At 46.5% G+C, this 19262-nt stretch overlaps 1 protein-coding gene across 1 annotated transcript in view; it reads right to left on the bottom strand.

The window, feature by feature from the left end:
• Positions 1 to 1564: 1564 nt before the first annotated feature.
• Positions 1565 to 19262, bottom strand: part of LDLRAD4 (low density lipoprotein receptor class A domain containing 4) — a 303264-nt gene continuing 285566 nt past the window's right edge. The window contains 3 exon segments of the mRNA XM_082355017.1: positions 1565 to 7719; positions 7721 to 8173; positions 9281 to 9331. Coding sequence (XP_082211143.1) covers positions 7642 to 7719; positions 7721 to 8173; positions 9281 to 9331 — 582 coding nt within the window. The 3' untranslated portion in view covers positions 1565 to 7641.

The raw sequence follows: 19262 nt of genomic DNA, 5'->3' as shown, positions 1-19262 counted from the left end.
CAGAAAACGGTGGGTCCAGACCTGGGCATCTCCCTCCCTGGCTGGTGGTGCCTTGGCTTTCGAGGGCCCACAGGGGCTCCTTGGCCTCTGGCGCTTCAGCTCCAGCCCGATGGACAGACAGCTCCTGGGTCACCAGCAGCCTCCAGGCCTATTGTCTGTTTTTGGCCTGGGGCTTCTTCTGAAGTCTTCAGAGCCTTCTCAGTGCACAGCCAGGGCTGCGGGAAGGGGTCCCACAGGCCCCCGACCGTGGAGATCAGTGTCCCGCCTCCTGTCCTCCAAGAGTGCAGCCTCTGGTTTCCCAGCGCCACACTGAGCCCCGCTGCCCAGATGGACACCAGTGGGCCCACCCTGACCATCTCCTGCCTCCTCCAGAGCAGCTCCAAGTAACCTCCCTGCACCCAGACTCTAGACCCAGCCAACCAGGCAACCTCATATAGAAATGGGTTTACTGAACCCAGTCCAGTAGGAATCAAGCCTGGAATCTCCTCTCCTTCTGTGACGAAAGTTTATACCCGTCTTACCTTCACTGAGGGATATAAGTTTGGGGAATAGTCTTTAAAATTTCTCAAATATCTGCTGAATAAGAGATTATAGAATTTATTCAAGAGCATAATGTGGTTTATCAGTGACTATTTGCTGTTTTAAGAGAAAGAGATCCTTTTCTTACAGCTATTTTCCTCCTTATAGCTTTCTAATCCCCTTTCCAAAATAGTCTTAAAAAATTAATTCAGAATCTAAAATGGGTTTTATGGGAGCTCCTTGGCGGTCCAGTGGTTAGGACTTGGCGCTTTCACTGTCGTGGCCCAGGTTCAATTCCTGGTCAGGGAATTAAGATCCCACAAGCTGCGTGGTGTGGCCAAAAAAAAAAAAAAAAAGTTTTATAACTAGAGTTTGGGGCCCATACAGTTATTTAAATGGTATTTTAAGATTTCAGTTTCCAAAGTTCATTTGTTTCCACAGTTCATTACTAACATATAGAAATGCAAAAATATTTTAATTGTATTTCCTGCAACCAAGCTAAACTCACTTATTCTAGTAGTTTGGTAGGTTGTATGAAGTTTTATACATTCACAATTATGTAATCTGTGAATCCATATACTTACTTAGAGCTTAGAGATATCATTCTAATCTCTCAGTTGAAGGAAACTTAGATTCCTTTTGCTCCATCATCATGAACTGAAAACCTCTGATGCCAATGACCTTATTAGCCTCTGAGGGTGTCTGCTGAACAATTCTCTTTAGAAGTCTCGCTCACGTTTTGGGCCGAGTTGACTCAGTTTGTGACAGCTTCCAGAAGCCTGAAGGTGACACCTCATCTCAGGTGACTATCCCTGAGTGTTCTGTGTAGAACCCAAAACTGTATGATGTGATCTGCCAGGGTTATTTATAGCAAATACAATGATTTCTGAAAAGTCAGAGTGAATAAGAACTGAATGGGACGGTTACCTGGGGAACCATAATAACCGTTTCTGAGACGGGTTTTTAAATACAAGTAGTTTCCCCCCCACCCCCCAACATATGTGCTTTGTCGGTGAAATATTTTTTTAAAAAAACAGGAGACACGTTTATCAGTGATCATTTTTAATGATTTTGAGCTGTGGTTCAAACACAGCATTAAGAACAAGCAGAAGAGGCTGATTTCATAACACAGCACTTAGAGCAACATCTTCCTTTAAAAGTCCGGATTGCGGTTACAGACCTTGGGTCTAAGAACTACATCCCCTCGCTCAGTTAAAGAGGCAGATACATGACAGCTGGAAATCTTTCTCTGTGTATAACTGGGAATTATGTTGAACAGTAAGCACAAATGTCTGTTTGAAAAAGAGACTTTAACAACTTCAGATTATTATAGATCATGTGAACAACTATTGAAAAGTTCAGATACAGTTGTACTTTTTCATTATAAAGCAGCCTAGTGAAAATTAAGTGAATTAAATGCTGTGAATAGTATTGTACATATTTTAAAATAGCGTTTACATCAGAAAGTGTGATTTTTGAAAGCCGTGAAATGAAGAATAGCAATATACCAGCAAGCACATTAAGATGAACCAGTATAATTAACAGTAAAGTTTAAGCCTCTAGTAGTCCTGTAGAAAAGCCATGACATGGTAACAAATTTAGTGCCTCTGAGTCTAGAACATCCTCAGATGACACTCCTGCTCAGCAGTCCTCCCAAGAGGTGAAGCCTGGGGAAGTTTTTCTGACAGGGAGGAGCCTCCACCCTTGACCTGAACCACCAGGGCCGCTGCCATTGGCAGTGAGCAGACAGCGGGGGCAATGGGCGCAGAAAACACAGATCCCCATCTTCTTGTGGGCCTTGGAAAGCACAGTCAAAGAAGGGCTGACCTCTGGTCCAATAGCATCAAGAGCTGCAGAGGTGTTTTCAGTTTAAGGATAATCAGTAATTATTTTGTGGAGGACAAGCTCCATCGTGATTTTCAAAATCAAAGCATACACCACGGAACAAATAAAAAACAAGGAATTATTAGAATTTACATCCTCCGATGACAGAATAAACTGGAAATATGGATCAGGTGGACAGAATTTCACGAAACTGTGGACGGCACTGGGAAGGATGCCCACACCACGATTTCATCCATGGTTTTAATGAATGTTGTCATAGGCTCTTCTTTTTTCTTTTTTCAATATTAGAATATTTGAAGATAAATGCAGAGGTCACCATCAGACACTAAAGAGAGCTGTAAGTAGATGCTGAGTCAGGGGGTGTGACGTGGTCCCTGGTCAGTGGCAAAGCCTAGTTTGTTTCTGGGGTCATGATCACCAGGAGACACCAAAAGGAAGGGACGGGACATAAGAATTCACTCGGCTGGCTGATTGCCAATCTGCTAATTATAACCCATAAAAGAAATCTTTCTGAGACTGGGGTCTTCTCAAGTGGACTGGTTTGTCCTAAGTTATTTTTCCTGCAAATGCTACTGTTCATTCATTGGTTCCACAGCTTCCGTTTGTCAAAAAGGCACAGAGAGACAGATGGTCACAAATGTGTCTGGACTGCACAGTCCTCTGCTGCAGGCTAATGTGCTCACTCTGACCTAAGTTTTGCAATTTCAGTGAAAAGAGCACTCTTCACTGGGTTTGCCCTCTTCATTCTACAACATGAGATAGAATATTTTTTCATAAAGCAAGTTGAAGAATCCACATTTTTTTCTGATTATAACTAATACTGGTCCAACTGAACATTATTGAAGGGATTAAAATAAGCATCTGGTGGCTTCAAAAGGCTGTGGGATTTTTAAAAATTATTTCTTAAGAAGTTTTCACAGCAAAGATTCAACTCTGATTGCTGTACATATGTTGTTCATAGGCAGTGCTTGCTTGTTCAGACTTGTTTCCCTTGTGTTATAATACTGATATTTATTAATAAACTACATAGACTTTTATCTGTATGCATCCATTCGCAAATTTCCTTATAAAAGAGGACAAAGCACATAGGCATTCACAAATTCTATGCCATTTCTGTTAAAATTGGTATCTATACCTTATATTGCAGTATTAACAAAGTTTTGTTCTACCCATTGGGTAGGATATGTGCGTAATATAGTCAAGTTATATACAGCACCTTACAAATGAACGCCTGACAGACACTGAAAGCACCATTGTGAGTGAGGCACAACAAAGGGGGCTGGGTTCCTGCATCTGCTGAAGTTAGAACATGAGACACCTTGGCCGCTTAAAAACTACTGCCACGCTGAGCGCTGTGAAAGGACGTGGATCTTCATCATCTGCATCTCTGTACAGCTCTCACCCCAGCACCTCACACACACTGAGGACAGCGCTGCTCACAAGGCATCCCTCCCCGCGCGCCAGCCTGAAGGCAGGAGCAGCAAGTGGCCGTCTAACCCTGGCCGTGAACATAAACTTGAACTGTGCAAGATGCAGCACTTGGGGAGTAAAATAAGCTAAGCTGAAATCCTGATTCCTGTGGAATTCGCACAATTCAGGTGAGCCGCTGGGACCCATTTGTGGTCGGGGTGAGAGCAGGTCTTTCATCTGCTTTTGTTGGGCCCCTTTAGACACAGCGTCCTCACACTGGGGAGGACTTGCCAATGCATCTCCATTTCGCCAAGGCCATGGTAACCAAGGTGACCATGCAGAAGGGGAGCCTGGTCCCTGCTTCTCCACCAAGGTGGTGGCGGGGGAGCTGTCACCGCAAGGTCCTGCGCCCAGCACAAGTATCTTTCCCAGTTTTTCCTTCACAGACACTGCTCAGCTCTGGAAATTTTAAGAAAAATGAATGGTACACTAACATGTTGCTGTTCTAAGCAGCAGACCTCAAGCAGCAGCCTTGGCACAGCAAACACAAGGCTTGGGGAGCAGCCCCTAGCCGCTGCCTCGCAGCCAGACCAGTGTGGGAACCTGGTGGCCAACAGCAAATGGAAGCTGCTTTGGAGGGGCTCGTGGACCTGGACAGTCTCTGCAAGGACTCTCTGGACAAAAGAGCAGGTGGAGGTAAGATTCAGGCCCACCTGTCAGGATGCAGCCACTGGTTCTGAGGAGGGCGGGGATTTGAACGGATTCTTCCAGATCTGAGCTGCTTTTGAAAAGTGCTTGCCCTTGAGCCCTTCTCATTCTTATGATGATAAAATACAGGTGAAGAGGGTGATAATTTGAAGCTGGAGACACACTCATCTGAGTACAGGTCCCTATGCTGGGGTAGAAGGCCCCCCGCTTCCTGCTGGCCCCTGTGTCCTCTCCCAGCTGCAATTAGTGGACTTAAGTGTCATCCTCATGACAAACCTTCCCAAGTTTTGCACATTTTCCTCTGCTGTCTGGGCTGTGTGTCCAAGTGTATTTATGGTACAGAGGACAGAGGGTATGCTTGTCAAGCTTTTTTAACACTGAATTTTGGTCACAGATAGAACTTTGTGTTGGTTTGGCCAAAAAGTTCGTTCAGGTTTTTCCGTAACATGGAAAAACCTGAACGAACTTTTTGGCCAGCACAATAAATGCACAATTTCTTTAGCAAAATCTCTTTTGTAGTAAAGGACAACCTTAGTGTCTGAGGAACACTAGGCTTTCTGAAAAAGCCAACAGACACATGAGTGTTCCTATAAGTGGGACTCAAGGTGCCTGGGGTTCATATCCAGGGAGTCACTAAGACGATGGAGCCCGGCTCCCACCCACTGCTCACTGATCCCCTAACCCTCTGGTTTCTAACCTGGACCCTCAGGCCCCACTGATCAAGCTGCAGCTTCACAGTCACGCCTCTTTCCACACCAGGTCAGCCACAACCTTCGAAAGAGCAGAGATACAAATCACCTTTTTCCTGTGTTGAAGGGAAACTGACTATTAATTCAATTTATGACCTTGACTTTTAAACTAATTCATTACAGAGGCCCAGCCTCAGAGACCATTCAAGTCATGGTTTGATATGTCTGCATCATTAAATAACTATTTACATTAGAGGCAATTATCTAATAGGGTGGCCGAAAGGGAGCAGTCTCGGTTTTGAAGAACGATTAAAGTTATTTGAATTAAATAATTGTTTTACCAGTACCGTGAACATCTGCAAAATGTTCAGGTACTTGCAAAGTGACTAAGGAATTTATAAGTTTCTGAGCACAACTCATCATTTTGAGCTAGAACTATTGGGTGTGTTCACCCACTCTACCAAAAGTGCAGGTGAGGTTTGGAATGATGACACCATCAGCCAGCCTTCTCATTCTGCACCTAAGGGGAACGCCTGACCGATAATCTGCCCGAAGATGGGGAAGACAGGCACCTCCCCATCTTCACCAGCAACACAAGGGGAAACCTCACGCCACGCAGAGTCCCAGCCTCCTTTAAGCACAGACTTGAGGTCGAGGCCATCTGATATGGTGGGTGGGTGGGGGTCCTCTGGTCAGGCCCCCAGGGCTCTGCCCATCCCAGAGCTCCTGCTGTGGCCCTCAGCGTGCACACTGCTCAACAGGGACTGAAGCATGAGTGACAATTGTTGACCACCATCTTCTCCTTTTAAGAGATTGACTACTTGTGTGGATGTTACTATGTGAAATGGATGAAGATTCCAATCCTCCAAACAAAACCCAGGGACCTACCAACCAAGAGGAGCCTCGGAAAGGAGCAGCAGAAAGCAGTTTGAGAGCTTTCTGCCAGCAGCACGAGGGCACCTCACCGGGCAGCCACCTCCGAGACCATGACAGCAGACATCCAGAACTGCAGGTCAGAGTCCCAAGTCATCCCTCCAGCCCTCGGTCCCTGCGAGAGCAGGCCGGGGCTGCACAGAAGCACCCCACCCGGGTGCAGCAAAGGCAGTTGCTTCTGTAGAAGGAAGTTACTTATTTTAGGTGAGAATGAATGTTACGATATTTAAGGTTAGTTTTCTAGTTGATTTTAGCTGCAGGTTGTGCTTTTACCCTGTGCTCTGAGTTGCTCTCCGCCCAGTTCTGGCCTCCACTGCAGAGGCTTAGTGACCCCTGGGGGCGCATCTGGTTCTGAGCACTGCATTCCTCCCGGGTGCTGGTTCGCACACTTGGCCACATGGGTCCCTTCCTCAGTCCCAGGGGCTTCTACACAGAATCTGCAGCCAGCGTCACGCACATGCCAGGGCAGCGGGCTGCACAGACGCAACTGCTGAGTCTTGCTGACCAGCCATCCAGGCCTGAACTCTACTATCCAGGGAAGGAGAGACCGCGGGAACACACTTAAGTCATGTGTTTCAACAGTATAAAAATAGCCACCTTGCATTTTAAACTATTGCATAAAATAGCGTATTATCTGAGTATATTTCATGCTACAGTGAACAAAATCTAAATTACCACAGAAACTGCACTGCTGGAGGACCAGGGCAGCACTGCGTGGTGTGTAAATGCAGGTGTGAAACACGCAGCCTGAGGCTGGAGGGACTCAACACACCAGGGATGCAGGAGTTTCCTCTGCTCCATCCAGAGTCTCCAGGTGCCTCAGTGACGCATTCACTGCTGTGTGGTGACTTTCTTGGTGAATGTAAGTAAGTGGCGTATGTTAGGCTACCTCCCCAGACACCCTTTCCTGCATGATTATGGGGGAGATTATTATGAGGCCTAATTATAATCCACAGGTGAAAAGACAACATACAGAACTTCGCGTAAAGCTTCCTCATTATCTTAAACATGAAGATAGTGCAACTTTTAAAACACAGCATCACAACACTGATTAACCCCTTGCATTCATCTGACTTCTCCACTTTATACCTTGGCACACAAAACAGGAATTTAGAATCATATTTTTAAAACAAAAGTTCCACAGGTTGGGGGTGGGAAGCAAACTGGTGATTCTTCCCCATAATGTATAATGTTTTTCTCTGTATTCAGTTAATTGTAAAACAGGCCATTCTGGCCTCTTCCCCTGCTGCGTCTGCTTTCATAATCAAGTCAGATGCCTCTGTGGGTTTTATTTCATGATGTCTTCAAAGCACCCCTTTGTGTTCTCATGCCCACCCTTTGCCAAAACCTGCCCTTTCCCATCACTGCCCCAGATGAACACCGTTTGCGGCCAGACTGAAGGAGGTTTGTACTATTTCAGCCTGCGTGCGGCTCCTGTGGAAGGAATCATTCTGTTTTACTGAACTTGCTGTGCTGGGGACGGAGGGGCAGTGCCACCGCCTCCCTCCTCTTTTCTTAAGTCAGGTATGCACGCAGGTCAGACGAGGTTCCCGGGCTTCCTGTCCTTGCCCTGGACGGGCAGCTCGGTGCCCCGCAGGGCCGTCCCGCTGGAGTGGCAGTCTGCTCCCCCTGTGCGTGCTGCTGTGCTGGGGGTGGAAGAGAGTGGCGCCCGGGCAGTGGCCCATCACCTCGCTGTAGGCCGGGGGTGGCCCCTCCATCCTCCTGTTACTGCTGCAGGTGCTGGCACTTATGCCCGAATTGCTGCTGGGTGGGCGTGGGCCCCCGCTGAAGACAGACACATCTATCAAATCGCTGTCAAATATGGTTCGGTTGGGCGGGGCCCTCACAGACTCTCGGTTGAGTTCCATCTGCTGTTCGGGGTCCCGGAGCTGCAGGGTGCAGGGCCCCTGGTAAGGAGGCGGCTCCTCCCCGTCCGACAGGGAGATGGTGGGGGGAAGGTCGATCTCGTGCTGCACATAGGGGTAGGTGGGCTGGAAGCGGCTGAACCGATCCCTCTGGAGAAAGGTTGGGGCAGTCCCCCCATCCCTGGACCGTGGGGCGTACATGATCTGCAGGGAAAAGAGCAACACCTGGGAGATGTTCTTGGCACGGTGATGACCACGGACGTGATGGCAGCAAGGAAATTCACGTCTCTTCTCACCCATCTGAAAACTTTTCCCCCCCAAAAACATGTAAAGGCTATTCCAGGAAAACAGAGGTTTTTTTGTTCCTAATGACTTACATCACTCACCTTGCCAAACCCAGGATGGTTCAGCAACGGATAATTGCGGTTACCTGAAAATGTAGGTTTAATGGAGTTATTGTGTGTACATTTCCCACTGGGTCAAGGAGAATACAGGAGCCCCCCACCCCAAGCCTGCCCACCATGTGACCTTCTCCGGGCCCCACTCCTGTGATTCAGAGGAGTGTAGAGTGTGCAGAATTTTCATTGTAAATGTAAGTTGTAACTTCACAGGATGGTACTTGGAGCAGGTGCAAGACATTGGGTCAATTTATGAGTTATTTATAGGAGCTTGTTGCCCTATCAATTACTTACAAATATGGAACAAGTGACTTTTTTTCTTTCTGGATAAAAGTTTCCTGTAGTTATTTTTAGCAACTGACATGAAAACTATTTTATATTCCAAAGTAAGTATGATTATAGATATTTTTTCCCCCCCAAAGAATCCAGGTACTCTATTTCTTGCATAACTAACTTCTCATCTATTCCACCATCTCACTTTTTTCTAGAGGAAGGACATATGTATATAAAGATATACGTCCATCTGTCTGTCCACTTCTCTCACACCATGTTTTTAACTTAAAGGCAAAAAAACGTTATCTTTACAATCATACTAATAAACTGGGAGATGGGATGAATCAAGCGGTGATGTTTATAAGCTATGCTGACACCCACCACCTCATTATCATCAGCAGCTTAAGGCATCAAGTGAAGATCCTGGATTCTCGACCTGTTTTCTGGAAGGAGCTCTGGCCAGGCACAAAGAATCCTTGGGAGAGTCTAGGGAAGACCCCTCCCCCACCTCTTAAACCAAGTTACAGGCACAGGCCTTGATCTTCGTCTGTGCTGACACGTTCAACCCTTCCACCAATTTTGTTCATCCCCCTCTACGCATCTCCTGCCACCCACACCCCGCCTGTGTCCAACCCCTTACCTCCGAGGCGGGCCGAGGTCCAGATCTGTCTGAAGGCCACAGGCGCCCTTCCTGGTTGGGGGGTGGGGGACATCACAGGAAGATCATTAGTTTCATGCAGCAGCACCCAAAGCCAAGGGATCACACTCAGATGAGGGCAGGCTATTTAACACCCGGAACCACAAAGCCCCAGCCTTTTGTTACCTGCACCCCCAGAGGAGTCGTGGCCACAGGAAAGTCAAACAGTTCGGGTCTCCCCACAGTAGCCTTGAACGGTGTGCCCATCCACACCGGTTGGCTTTCAGACTGAGTTTCCCAAATCTAAGAGCCCTCTGTGCATCTTCTCATGAATTGATTCCTCAGTACAAATGCTCACGAGGAGTGTGGAACCTGACATCTAGTGGCTTAGTAATCTTCTTTCAAAAATGTTTGGCCAGGAACTTTCCTGGTGGTGCAGTTGGTTAAGACTCCACGCTCCCATTGCAGGGGGCCTGGGTTCAATGCCTGGTCAGGGAACTAGATCCCACGTGCATGCCACAGCTAAGAGTTCGCATGCCGCAACTAAGAAGCTGACGAGCCACAACTAAGACCCAGCGCAACCAAAAAAAAAGGCCAGACCGACAAGGTGACAAGGAAACAGTAGGCATGATTAAGGGTCACTTCTAACACCATAAACTTGTCTACAGAGCATTTCAGTGTGGTATCCCTTTTGAACCCAAATTGTTGGCTATAGCAGGGTCTGCGGGGCTTTTGTGACTAGTAAGACAAGAATGGGGTGGGGGGGTAGAGAAGTGCCTGTATTTTTGGATTCCCAGGAATGTGCACATACGACCTCCTGCCATCATGGCCTCCTGTGACCTGAAAGTGCCCACAGGTAGACTTGGGAGGTCAAACAGCCCCAGGTCTTCAGAAGTGAAAGCGACCTCCCCTGGTCCTTGCAGGCGGGCATCCACCACAGCCCCCCTTGCTGTGAGCAGGTGGCATCCCTAGATCTGACTATACAACTAATTAACGGCGACAGAGTGGCTCTAACCAGGTGTCCGAGCCCTAGGCATGCTCCTTTGCGTCAAGGGAGACGTCACTCCCACGTTGAGAACAGCACAGAGCATCCTCCACTGTTGCTAAGAATTCCACGGCAACAGCAGATTAAAGCACAGGGCGCAGCCTGACAACCAGATGTCACAGCACCAAATGAAGTGGGCAGGAAGGGACCCAGAAGAGGGGTAGTAGCACGTTTTCCGAAAACAGCAATAACTATTCTCAATGGCTTTATTTCCCTAGAAATTAGCAAAACTGGAAAAATGCCAAAAAGAGATCCACACCAAGCCTTGCACACACCGAGTCCTGTATTTCACCAAATTCACGTCAACCTACCTGTTTCTAAATCCACGCACTTCCCGGCCTCCTCCCAGGCTTCCTGCTGCCCTTCCCCTTGACCCCACTCCTCCTGGTCCCTCCCGACCTCTCTGGCCACTCGGCCTGCTCCTGGCGCGGGGCCCGGGGGGAGGGGTGCGGGGGTTGGGACAGGCGCCTCCAGGTCTGCTCAGGTGGAATGTTGTGGTTCCGCGGGGACCCCCTCCTCTCCAGGGGCCATCGTCATGGGACGGGTCTGCACCGCCACAGCCTCCGCAGGGCACGCCCCCGCTCCTCCCCTTGGCTGCCGCCCCTGCTGCTCACTCAGCTGCTCGCTGGCGGCTGCCTTGAGCTCAGGCTTCGGAAGGGAGGCCATGAGGTTGGCCTCTGCTGGTGCACCGGGAACAGCCCTGCGAGACGAGGGCCCGGCCGCCCCGCCACCCTTCGCGGGTAGCCGGGTCCTCTGACCACGACGGAATAAGCTGGGAAATAAGATAGCAGCTCACAGAGTTCTGAGCAACAGGAACAAAATCTTGCTAGTGTCGCTACGCGGGCCCATACACACTGCGTCTTTCGTAGCTGTTTGCTTGTGAGAACTGTTCCCTCATGCCGCGTTGCGTCCACAGAGCACCTCCGGCGCCCTTGCGTCCCTGGTGGCCCTGAAGACGCCTCCGTGGGTGCCCGGGAGCATGGCCACCAGGACCCAGGCCCACGAAAGCCTTGGGCCACCCTGAGGGGCTCTAGTGAATTTGCATCTTCTGAAAAAGGGACACACGACAACTCCGGATCTCGCAGGCTTGAAGACGTGCATTTTCAGGTTCCTTTACCCTCAAGGAATCTGCATTCTATTTTCCTCCTTCTGAATGGTAAACAGCTACATGGACAGAAAATTTTCCCATAAGTTGAATGTGCCTGACACTAAAACGTCTGCATTAGAGATTTTTAAAATCACGTGCTCTTCCAAGTGATTGTCTTTATGATCCCAACGATCCAGATGTGTCGTCTGCAGACCTGGAACACAATGACTGGATTTTTTCCTTTTAAATCTGTTTGGCACTTCTGCGGGACTGGGTGGGTGGTGAGTGGGAAATCAAAATTGTCTTTTCTAAAGTTGTGGTAAATTATACATAACATTTACTATTTTAATCATTTGAAAGCATACAGTTCTGTGGCATTAAGTATATCCTCGTTGCCACACACCCGTCACCCCCATCCGTCTCCAGAATTTGTCTTCTTCCCAAACTGAAAACGCTGTACTCACTGAACACTAACACCCCATTCCTTCCTCCCCTCAGCCCCTGGTGACCACCATTCTACCTTCTGTCTCTATGAATCTGACTATTCTAGGGACCTTGTCTAAGTGGAATCATACAATACTGTCCTTATTTCACTGAGCATAATGTCTTTAAGATTCATCCATGTTGTAGCCTGTGTCAGCATCTCATTCCTTTTTAAGGCTAATATACTCCGTTTTAGGTACATACCATATTTTGCTATTCACAGATATCTTGGTTGTTTCCCCTTTTTGGCTATCATGAACAATGCTGCTATGAACAGGGGTGTATAAATATCTCTTTGAATCTCTGCTTTTCATTCTTTTGAGGACACACCCAGAAGTAGAATTTCTGGATCATACGGTAATTCTATGTTTAATTTGGGGGGGGGGGGAACCACTACTGTTTTCCATAGCAGTGGTACCATTTCGGTTCCAATTTCATCACATCCTTGCCAACACTTGTTGTTTTCTGGTTTCTTGCTAATAGTCACTCCAGTGGGTGCGATGTGGCATCTCACTATGGTTTTTTTTAAAAAATTAAGTTTTGGCTGAGTTGGGTCTTTGTTGCTAAGCCCGGGCTTTCTCTAGTTGTGGCGTGCGGGGGCTACTCTTCGTTGCGGTGTGCAGGCTTCTCACTGCGGTGGCTTCTCTTGTTGCAGAGCAGTACGTGGGCTTCAGTAGTTGTGGCTCACGACTTCAGTAGTTGTGGCAGGCTGAGTAGTTGTGGTGGACGGGCTTAGTTGCTCCGCGGCATGTGGGATCTTCCCGGCCCAGGGCTCGAACCCGTGTCCCCTGCATTGGCAGGCGGATTCTTAACACGGTGCCACCAGAGAAGCCCCTCTCACTATTGTTTTGATTTGTGTATGATTAGTGAATTAAGTCAGGGTTCTCCAGAGAAACAGAACCAATAGGAGACTGATTGATTGATTATAGGAATTGGCTGCATGTTTCTGGAGGCAGAGAAGTCCCACAATCTGCTATGCGCAAGATGGAGACCCAGAAAAACCAGTGGTATAATTCAGTCCAAATACCACAAGGGCTGAGAACTGGAGGGGGGGTGGGGTTCCCCTGGTATATGTCTTGGACTCTGAAGACCCAAAAACCAGGAACTCTGATGTCCAAAGGCAGGAGAAAATTGACATCCCAGCTCAAGAAAAGAGAGAAAGAACGAACTTGCCCTTCCTCCATTTTTTTTTTTTTTTTTTTTTTTTTACTCAGGCCCTCAAGGGATTGGATGATGCTCACCCACATCGGTGAGGGCAGAGTTTCTTCACTCTGTCTACTGAGTCAAATGGTAATCTCTTCCAGAATTACTCCCATAGACACATTGCTTAGCTCAGTCAAGTTGACACATAAAATTAACCATCACAATTAGTGATCTGAGCTCTTCTCATGTGCTTATTGGCCATCTGTATATCTTCCTTGGAGAAATACCTACTCAGGTCCTTTGCCTATTTTAAAATTAGGTTCACTTATTTTGTTGCTGAGTTGTAAATGTTCTTTATATTTTTTGGATATTAATCCCTTATCAGATACCTGATTTGCAAATATTTTCTCCCATTCTGTGAGTTGCCTTTTCACTCTCTTGATAGTGTCCTTTGACAAGTTTAAGTTTTTAATTTTTGAAGTCCAATTTACTTATTTTTTTCTTTGGTTGCTTGTGCTTTTGGTGTCAGATCCAAGATATCACTGCCAAATCCAATGTCATGAAGCTTTTGCCCTATTGTTTTCTTTAAGAGTTTAATAGTTTTAGCTCTTACATTTAGGTTTTGATACATTTTGAATTAATTTTTTGTATATGGTAGCAGATAAGGGTTCAATGTCATTATTTTGTAGTGAATATCCAGTTTTCCCAACACCATTTTTTAAGACTGTCCTTTTTCCTTGAATGGTCTTGGCACCCTTGTTGAAAATCATTTGACCATACATCAGAGAGTTTATTTCTGGGCTCTCTATTCTATTCTGTTGGTCTAAATGTTTATGCCAGCACCACACTGTTTTGTTATTGTAGCTTTGTAGTAAGTTTTGAAATCAAGACGTGAAACTTCCAACTTTGTTATTCTTTTTCAATATTATTTTGGCTGTAGGTGGGGATGGGGGTTCCTTGTGATAGCACATGAATTTTAGGATGGGCTTTTCTATTTCTGCAGAAAAACATGATTGGGATTTTGACAGGGATTACACTGATTCTGTAGATTGCTTTGGGTAGTACTGACATCTTAACAGGATCAAGTCTTCAGGTCCATGAACACAAGATGTCTTCCATTTATTTGTGTCTAATTTCTTTCAGCAATGCTGTATAGTTGTCAGTGTACAAACCCTTCATATCCGGGCTTCCCTGGTGGCGCAGTGGTTCAGAATCTGCCTGCCAATGCAGGGGACACGGGTTCGAGCCCTGGTCTGGGAAGATCCCACATGCCGCGGAGCAACTGGGCCGTGAGCCACAATTACTGAGCCCTTCAGGCGTCTGGAGCCTGTGCTCCGCAACGAGAGGCCGCGATAGTGAGAGGTGCGGCACGCGCACTGCGATGAAGAGTGGCCCCCGCTTGCCACAACTAGAGAAAGCCCTCGCACAGAAACGAAGACCCAACACAGCCATAAATAAATAAATTAATTAATTAAAAAAAAAAACAAACAAAAAAACCCCTTCATATCCTTGGTTAAGCTTACTCCTAAGTATTTTATTCTATTTGATACTATTGTAAATTGAACTGTTTTCTTAATTTCTTTTTGGATTGATCATTGTAAGTGTAAAGAAATGCAGCTGATTTTAGGGGGCTGACTTTGTGTCCTGCAACTTTGCTGAATTTATTAGTTCTAGTGGAGTTTTTTGTTTGTTTTTTGTTAATTGGAATGTTTAGGATTTTCTACACATAAGATCATGTCATCTACAAAGAGAGATAATTTTACTTTTTTTCCTTTCTAACCGGAATACCTTTTCTTGCCTTGTTGCTCTAGCTAAAACTTAAAATAAATACTATGTTGGATAGAAGTGGTGAAAGCATGCCTGCATCCTTGCCTTTTTCCTGATCTGAGAGGGAAAGCTTTCAGTCTTTCACCGTTGAGTATGATGTTCGCTATGGGCTTTTCATAGATAACCTTTATTATGTTGAGGTAGTTTCCTTTTATCTTAGTTTGTTGAATGTTTTTATTATGAAAGGGTGTTGAATTCTGTCAGATACTTTTTCTGCATCAGTGAGATGATCATGTAGTTTTTTTCCTTTCATTCTGTTAATGAGGTGCATTACATTGATTGATTTCATAATGTGGAACCATCCTTGTATTCCAGGAATAAACCCCACTCGGTCATGGTGTATAATCCTTTTATTATGCTGCTGAATTCAGTTTACTAGTATTTTGTTGAGGATTTTTGCATCAGTATTCATATGGCATATTGGTCTTTGGTTTTTCTTTTCCTGTTGTGTCTTTGCCTGGGGCTTTGGTATTGGAGTAATGCTGGCCTCATAAAATGAGTTAGAAGGTGTTCCATCCTTTTCAATTTTGGGGAAGAATCTGAAAAGGACTGGTGTCAGTTCTTTAAATGTTTTGTAGAATTCACCAGTGAAGCCATCTAGTCTAGGAATTTTCTTTGTTGGGAGGTTTTTGATTATTGATTCAATCTCCTTACTAGTTACAGATCTATTCATATTTTCTATTTCTTCATGATTCGGTCTTAGTAGGGTGTGTTTCTAGGAATCTTTCCATTTCATCTGGGTTATTCAATTTGTTGATATACAATTGCTCATAGTACTCTTATAATCTTTATTTCTGTATCTCTTGGATCTTTTTCCACCCAAAGGATACAATGCTTATAGCGTTGAAAGAGAGTCATCTGTGACCATGACTCACGGGCTTCTGCTGTGAGCTGCGGCTGAAGCCTGCTTGCTGCCTTGGGTCCTTGGGCACCACATGTGAGACCACCACATGTGAGACCACCCCATGCTCTGAACTTTCTTGGTTTAGCTCTCAGCTAAACTCTCCTTTCCACACACAAAGGACCACAGGGATCATCAGATTTGGGGACTGGAAACACCCAATATAGTGTTTTTCAAACTGTGAGTTGCAGCCTCTTAGAGAGCTGGAAAATCAATTTAAGTGGGTCACAGCCAGCATTCCACAGATAAAACAGAAAACATCTTGAGTACATTTTAAGTACTGTTTGGTGAAAGTTCTGCCTCAGTTGCGTGTGAGTATTGTGGATTGTGATGTAAAATGTGTTTCCTACACATTTGGTCAGAGGGGTCAAAAACAATCTGAAGGTCTGTGATCTAAGCCAGTTCTCCCTCATTTTGGATGGGAGGAAACTGAGGCCCAAGGAGGGTATATGACTCACTGGAGGTGTCATGGCCAGTTTGTGTAAAGCAAGGCCATTGCTGGATATTTTGGCTTCTACCCAAGGGTTCCTCCCAGTGAACGAACGTATCATATGGCCTCAAATATTTGAAAATCGATTTTACGCCCTTTCCCAGGGTGAATTTCAAAGCATAGGTAAAACTGATGTTTGGATATTCAGCAACATCTTTGCCTTCTGATAAAATCACTTTTCTCTTGTTTCTTCCCTTTTCCTAGGCAACCTCTCCACCATCCAGATGCTTTAATAGTTCTGACTTTTCCATCCTAGACAGCAGTAACAGCTTAGATGCCAATGACTCTTCTCTCCAGCATTTCCCCTTTATCCTCCTTGGGATTCCATCATCAGACTTCTCAAGACTATTTCCCTCCCAACTCTACTCAATCTAGGGCACGTCCCTTAAGAGAAAGACAAATCAAGAAGGAAGTTCTGCTGGGAAGAAAAGAAAGGGAATGCTTTGTATTTCCACAACAATCAATAGCTCAGGGAGGCCTACAGGCCCCTAAGAGCAAGCAGAAAAGGAGGAATGTGATGCCTCCTGGGGTTGGTGGTGGGGGAGAGTGAGCAATCAGGCTTCAGGAGAAAGCAGCCTGGAATCAGAAAGCTCAGGGCGACGTGGAACCACACACTGTGAGCCTCCTTTCACGCGTGAGGGGCACAAGCCAAGTGCCTTCCCCGCGGTCCCAGAGTTGGTAGGGGAGTAACAGAGCCGGATCCCAGCTACTTCCCATGCAGTCTCTGACGGCCCTGCGCACCTCCCCAACAAGGGCCTCTCAGAATTAGGATAATTTAGAGAACTTTTTTTTTTCCCCAGAACAAACCACACCGGTTTTTAAGGACTAAGTAAAAACAAACTAAACAAACTTTACCATTAGATTATTAATGTTAATGCCTATTTAGGTTATTAAAATTGTTTATAAAATTTTTTATCAATTAGCATACTTTTGTCACAATACCAACCATGTTCAAATGCGTTACCTTGGGAGTCTGCAGATTACAGATGCTCAGAATATTATTGAAACTGTCTTCAGCATCAGTTTATGTGAGCATAGTGTGTCTTTTAATTGCAAAAGTAATGCATGAACACATCCTCATCACAAGAGCCTTAACAACACAGACCAGGCCCTCTGTCCACCTCCCCCTTCCTGGGTCCTTCCTGGCCTTTCTCTGCACCATCAGCTTGTATCGTGAACAACATCAGCCTTACTAATGGTCACACTTGACTTTGCACTAAAATTGTATCAGTAACTTGATGAGCTACATAATGAGATTTAACTCTAAATGGATTTTGACTGGTACCAAAAATCAAACCCAGCCTCAGAGAACAAATTAAAAAAAGGAAGGCTTGCCATCATTGAGAATTTTTTTTAAATGTCTCTTGAAAATTTTACTAAAAATGACCTGTAAGCTTTGAAGGTAATTTTAAAACTCTTCTGAGCAACATCAACAGCAGAAGGATGATCTAAGTTACTAGCTTTGATCTAAGTTACTAGACAGATCTTGGAGATTCTGCTGTGTAACAGCTATGGCCCAGCATCCTTATCCAATTTTCACCAGTAACTTGGCCTCCTTTCTCTTACTTGTAGGAGACATTCTCATTTCAAGCTGTTAAAATTGTTTATCTTCTAATGCTTCAAGGGTAAAACCTTTTAAATGGCCAGTCTGCAAACACCCCGCTCCTGCTGAGACAAACAGGAGGTAGACAGGATCCCGTGCTTGATGCTTAAAGGAGGCCTGACCTGCTGCCCGTGGCCCCTGGACACTTGGAAATGCTCATGAAACGAGGTAGGCAGCAACCCCCACCAGTCTCACAGTGCAGCAAGAATCCACCTGCTCGCAGGGAGCCTGCGCCCTGGACCAGCCGATGCTACACTCAGACTGTCACAAACTCGCCTGCTCCACCTGCATTATCAGGCAGGCCCTCAGCTCATTTTTTGCGCCTTCCTGAAAATGGTTCTTTCCTATCGTTTTAGAAATGCTTTCCTAACACAGGCTGAAGTAGGTAGAAATGAGACTAGGCAGGTGCGCAGTGGCCGGGCTCTCAGCCACAGTGGGAATGAGCTGTGTGGGGCCCCAGGACACACCTGCACGGAACTGCCGGCCTTGCTCCGCAAGGCATCCGGGCCAGTGGAGAGGAGCCCAGACCCCGTCACAGAGAGGAAGGCCCTGCTCCGAGCGCGGGACTGGTCAGCAGGCCCGGGACACACCGTCCTGTGACCCAGACTCACCTCACCTGGCCGAACCACTAATCTCATAGGAATGATCTTTACTTCCACAAGGAAGTTTCCCCATTTTTCGGAAGCCAGTGGCCCCCTTGGTCCACCTCTGTTTTCACCTTTGTGGTAGAGGCATGAATGCAGAAGAATGTTTGCTCCAAAAACAATCACCTCTGTGCAAACCGGCCCACCGCTGAGGCCTGTGCAGGGGCTGGGACCACAGCGGAAGGTGAGCACAGGCTGCTTGGCAGCCCTGGCCTGGGGGACCCAAGCAGGAATACAGGCCAGTGTGGCTGATATGCTCACTTTTCAAGGAAAGATGTAAATTTCCATTTTTACGTGAAATCTCCCAGTTCTTTCAAGTTGGATCAAGTTTTGTCAAAACACCCTGCGGGGGGAACCACACACACACACTGGCCACACCCTCGCCCAGGTCTGGCCATCTGCAGGGAGGGTCTTTGGGCCTGGACTTCCCTCACACCCGAGTTTCTGCACCACAGACCCGTCCTTCCCCGTGGGGCTGGTGCACCCACTGCCCGCCAGGCGCTGCTCTGGCTCCAGGGAGGCCGGGCACGGCACTTTCACAATTGATTTAATCCCTGCAGCATTTGGTCATGAAGAAATGCCTGATGTGACTCCTTTTGTTAATTTCTTAAATTGAAATTGCTGCTTTTATAGGTCAAAATGGCTGAACACCCACAATTTCATATGATTCAAACTCAGTAAAACGTTCCTGTCCCTCTGCTGTTCCTAGTAGATGGGCGGCCACCTTCGCCTTGCCTGCCGTCCAGGCAGGTTGGTGGGCCC

The sequence above is a fragment of the Balaenoptera borealis genome (assembly GCF_965194805.1).
Source record: "Balaenoptera borealis genome assembly, chromosome: 14".
NCBI classification, from domain to species: domain Eukaryota; kingdom Metazoa; phylum Chordata; class Mammalia; order Artiodactyla; family Balaenopteridae; genus Balaenoptera; species Balaenoptera borealis.
This window is presented reverse-complemented; position numbering and strand designations above follow the sequence as displayed.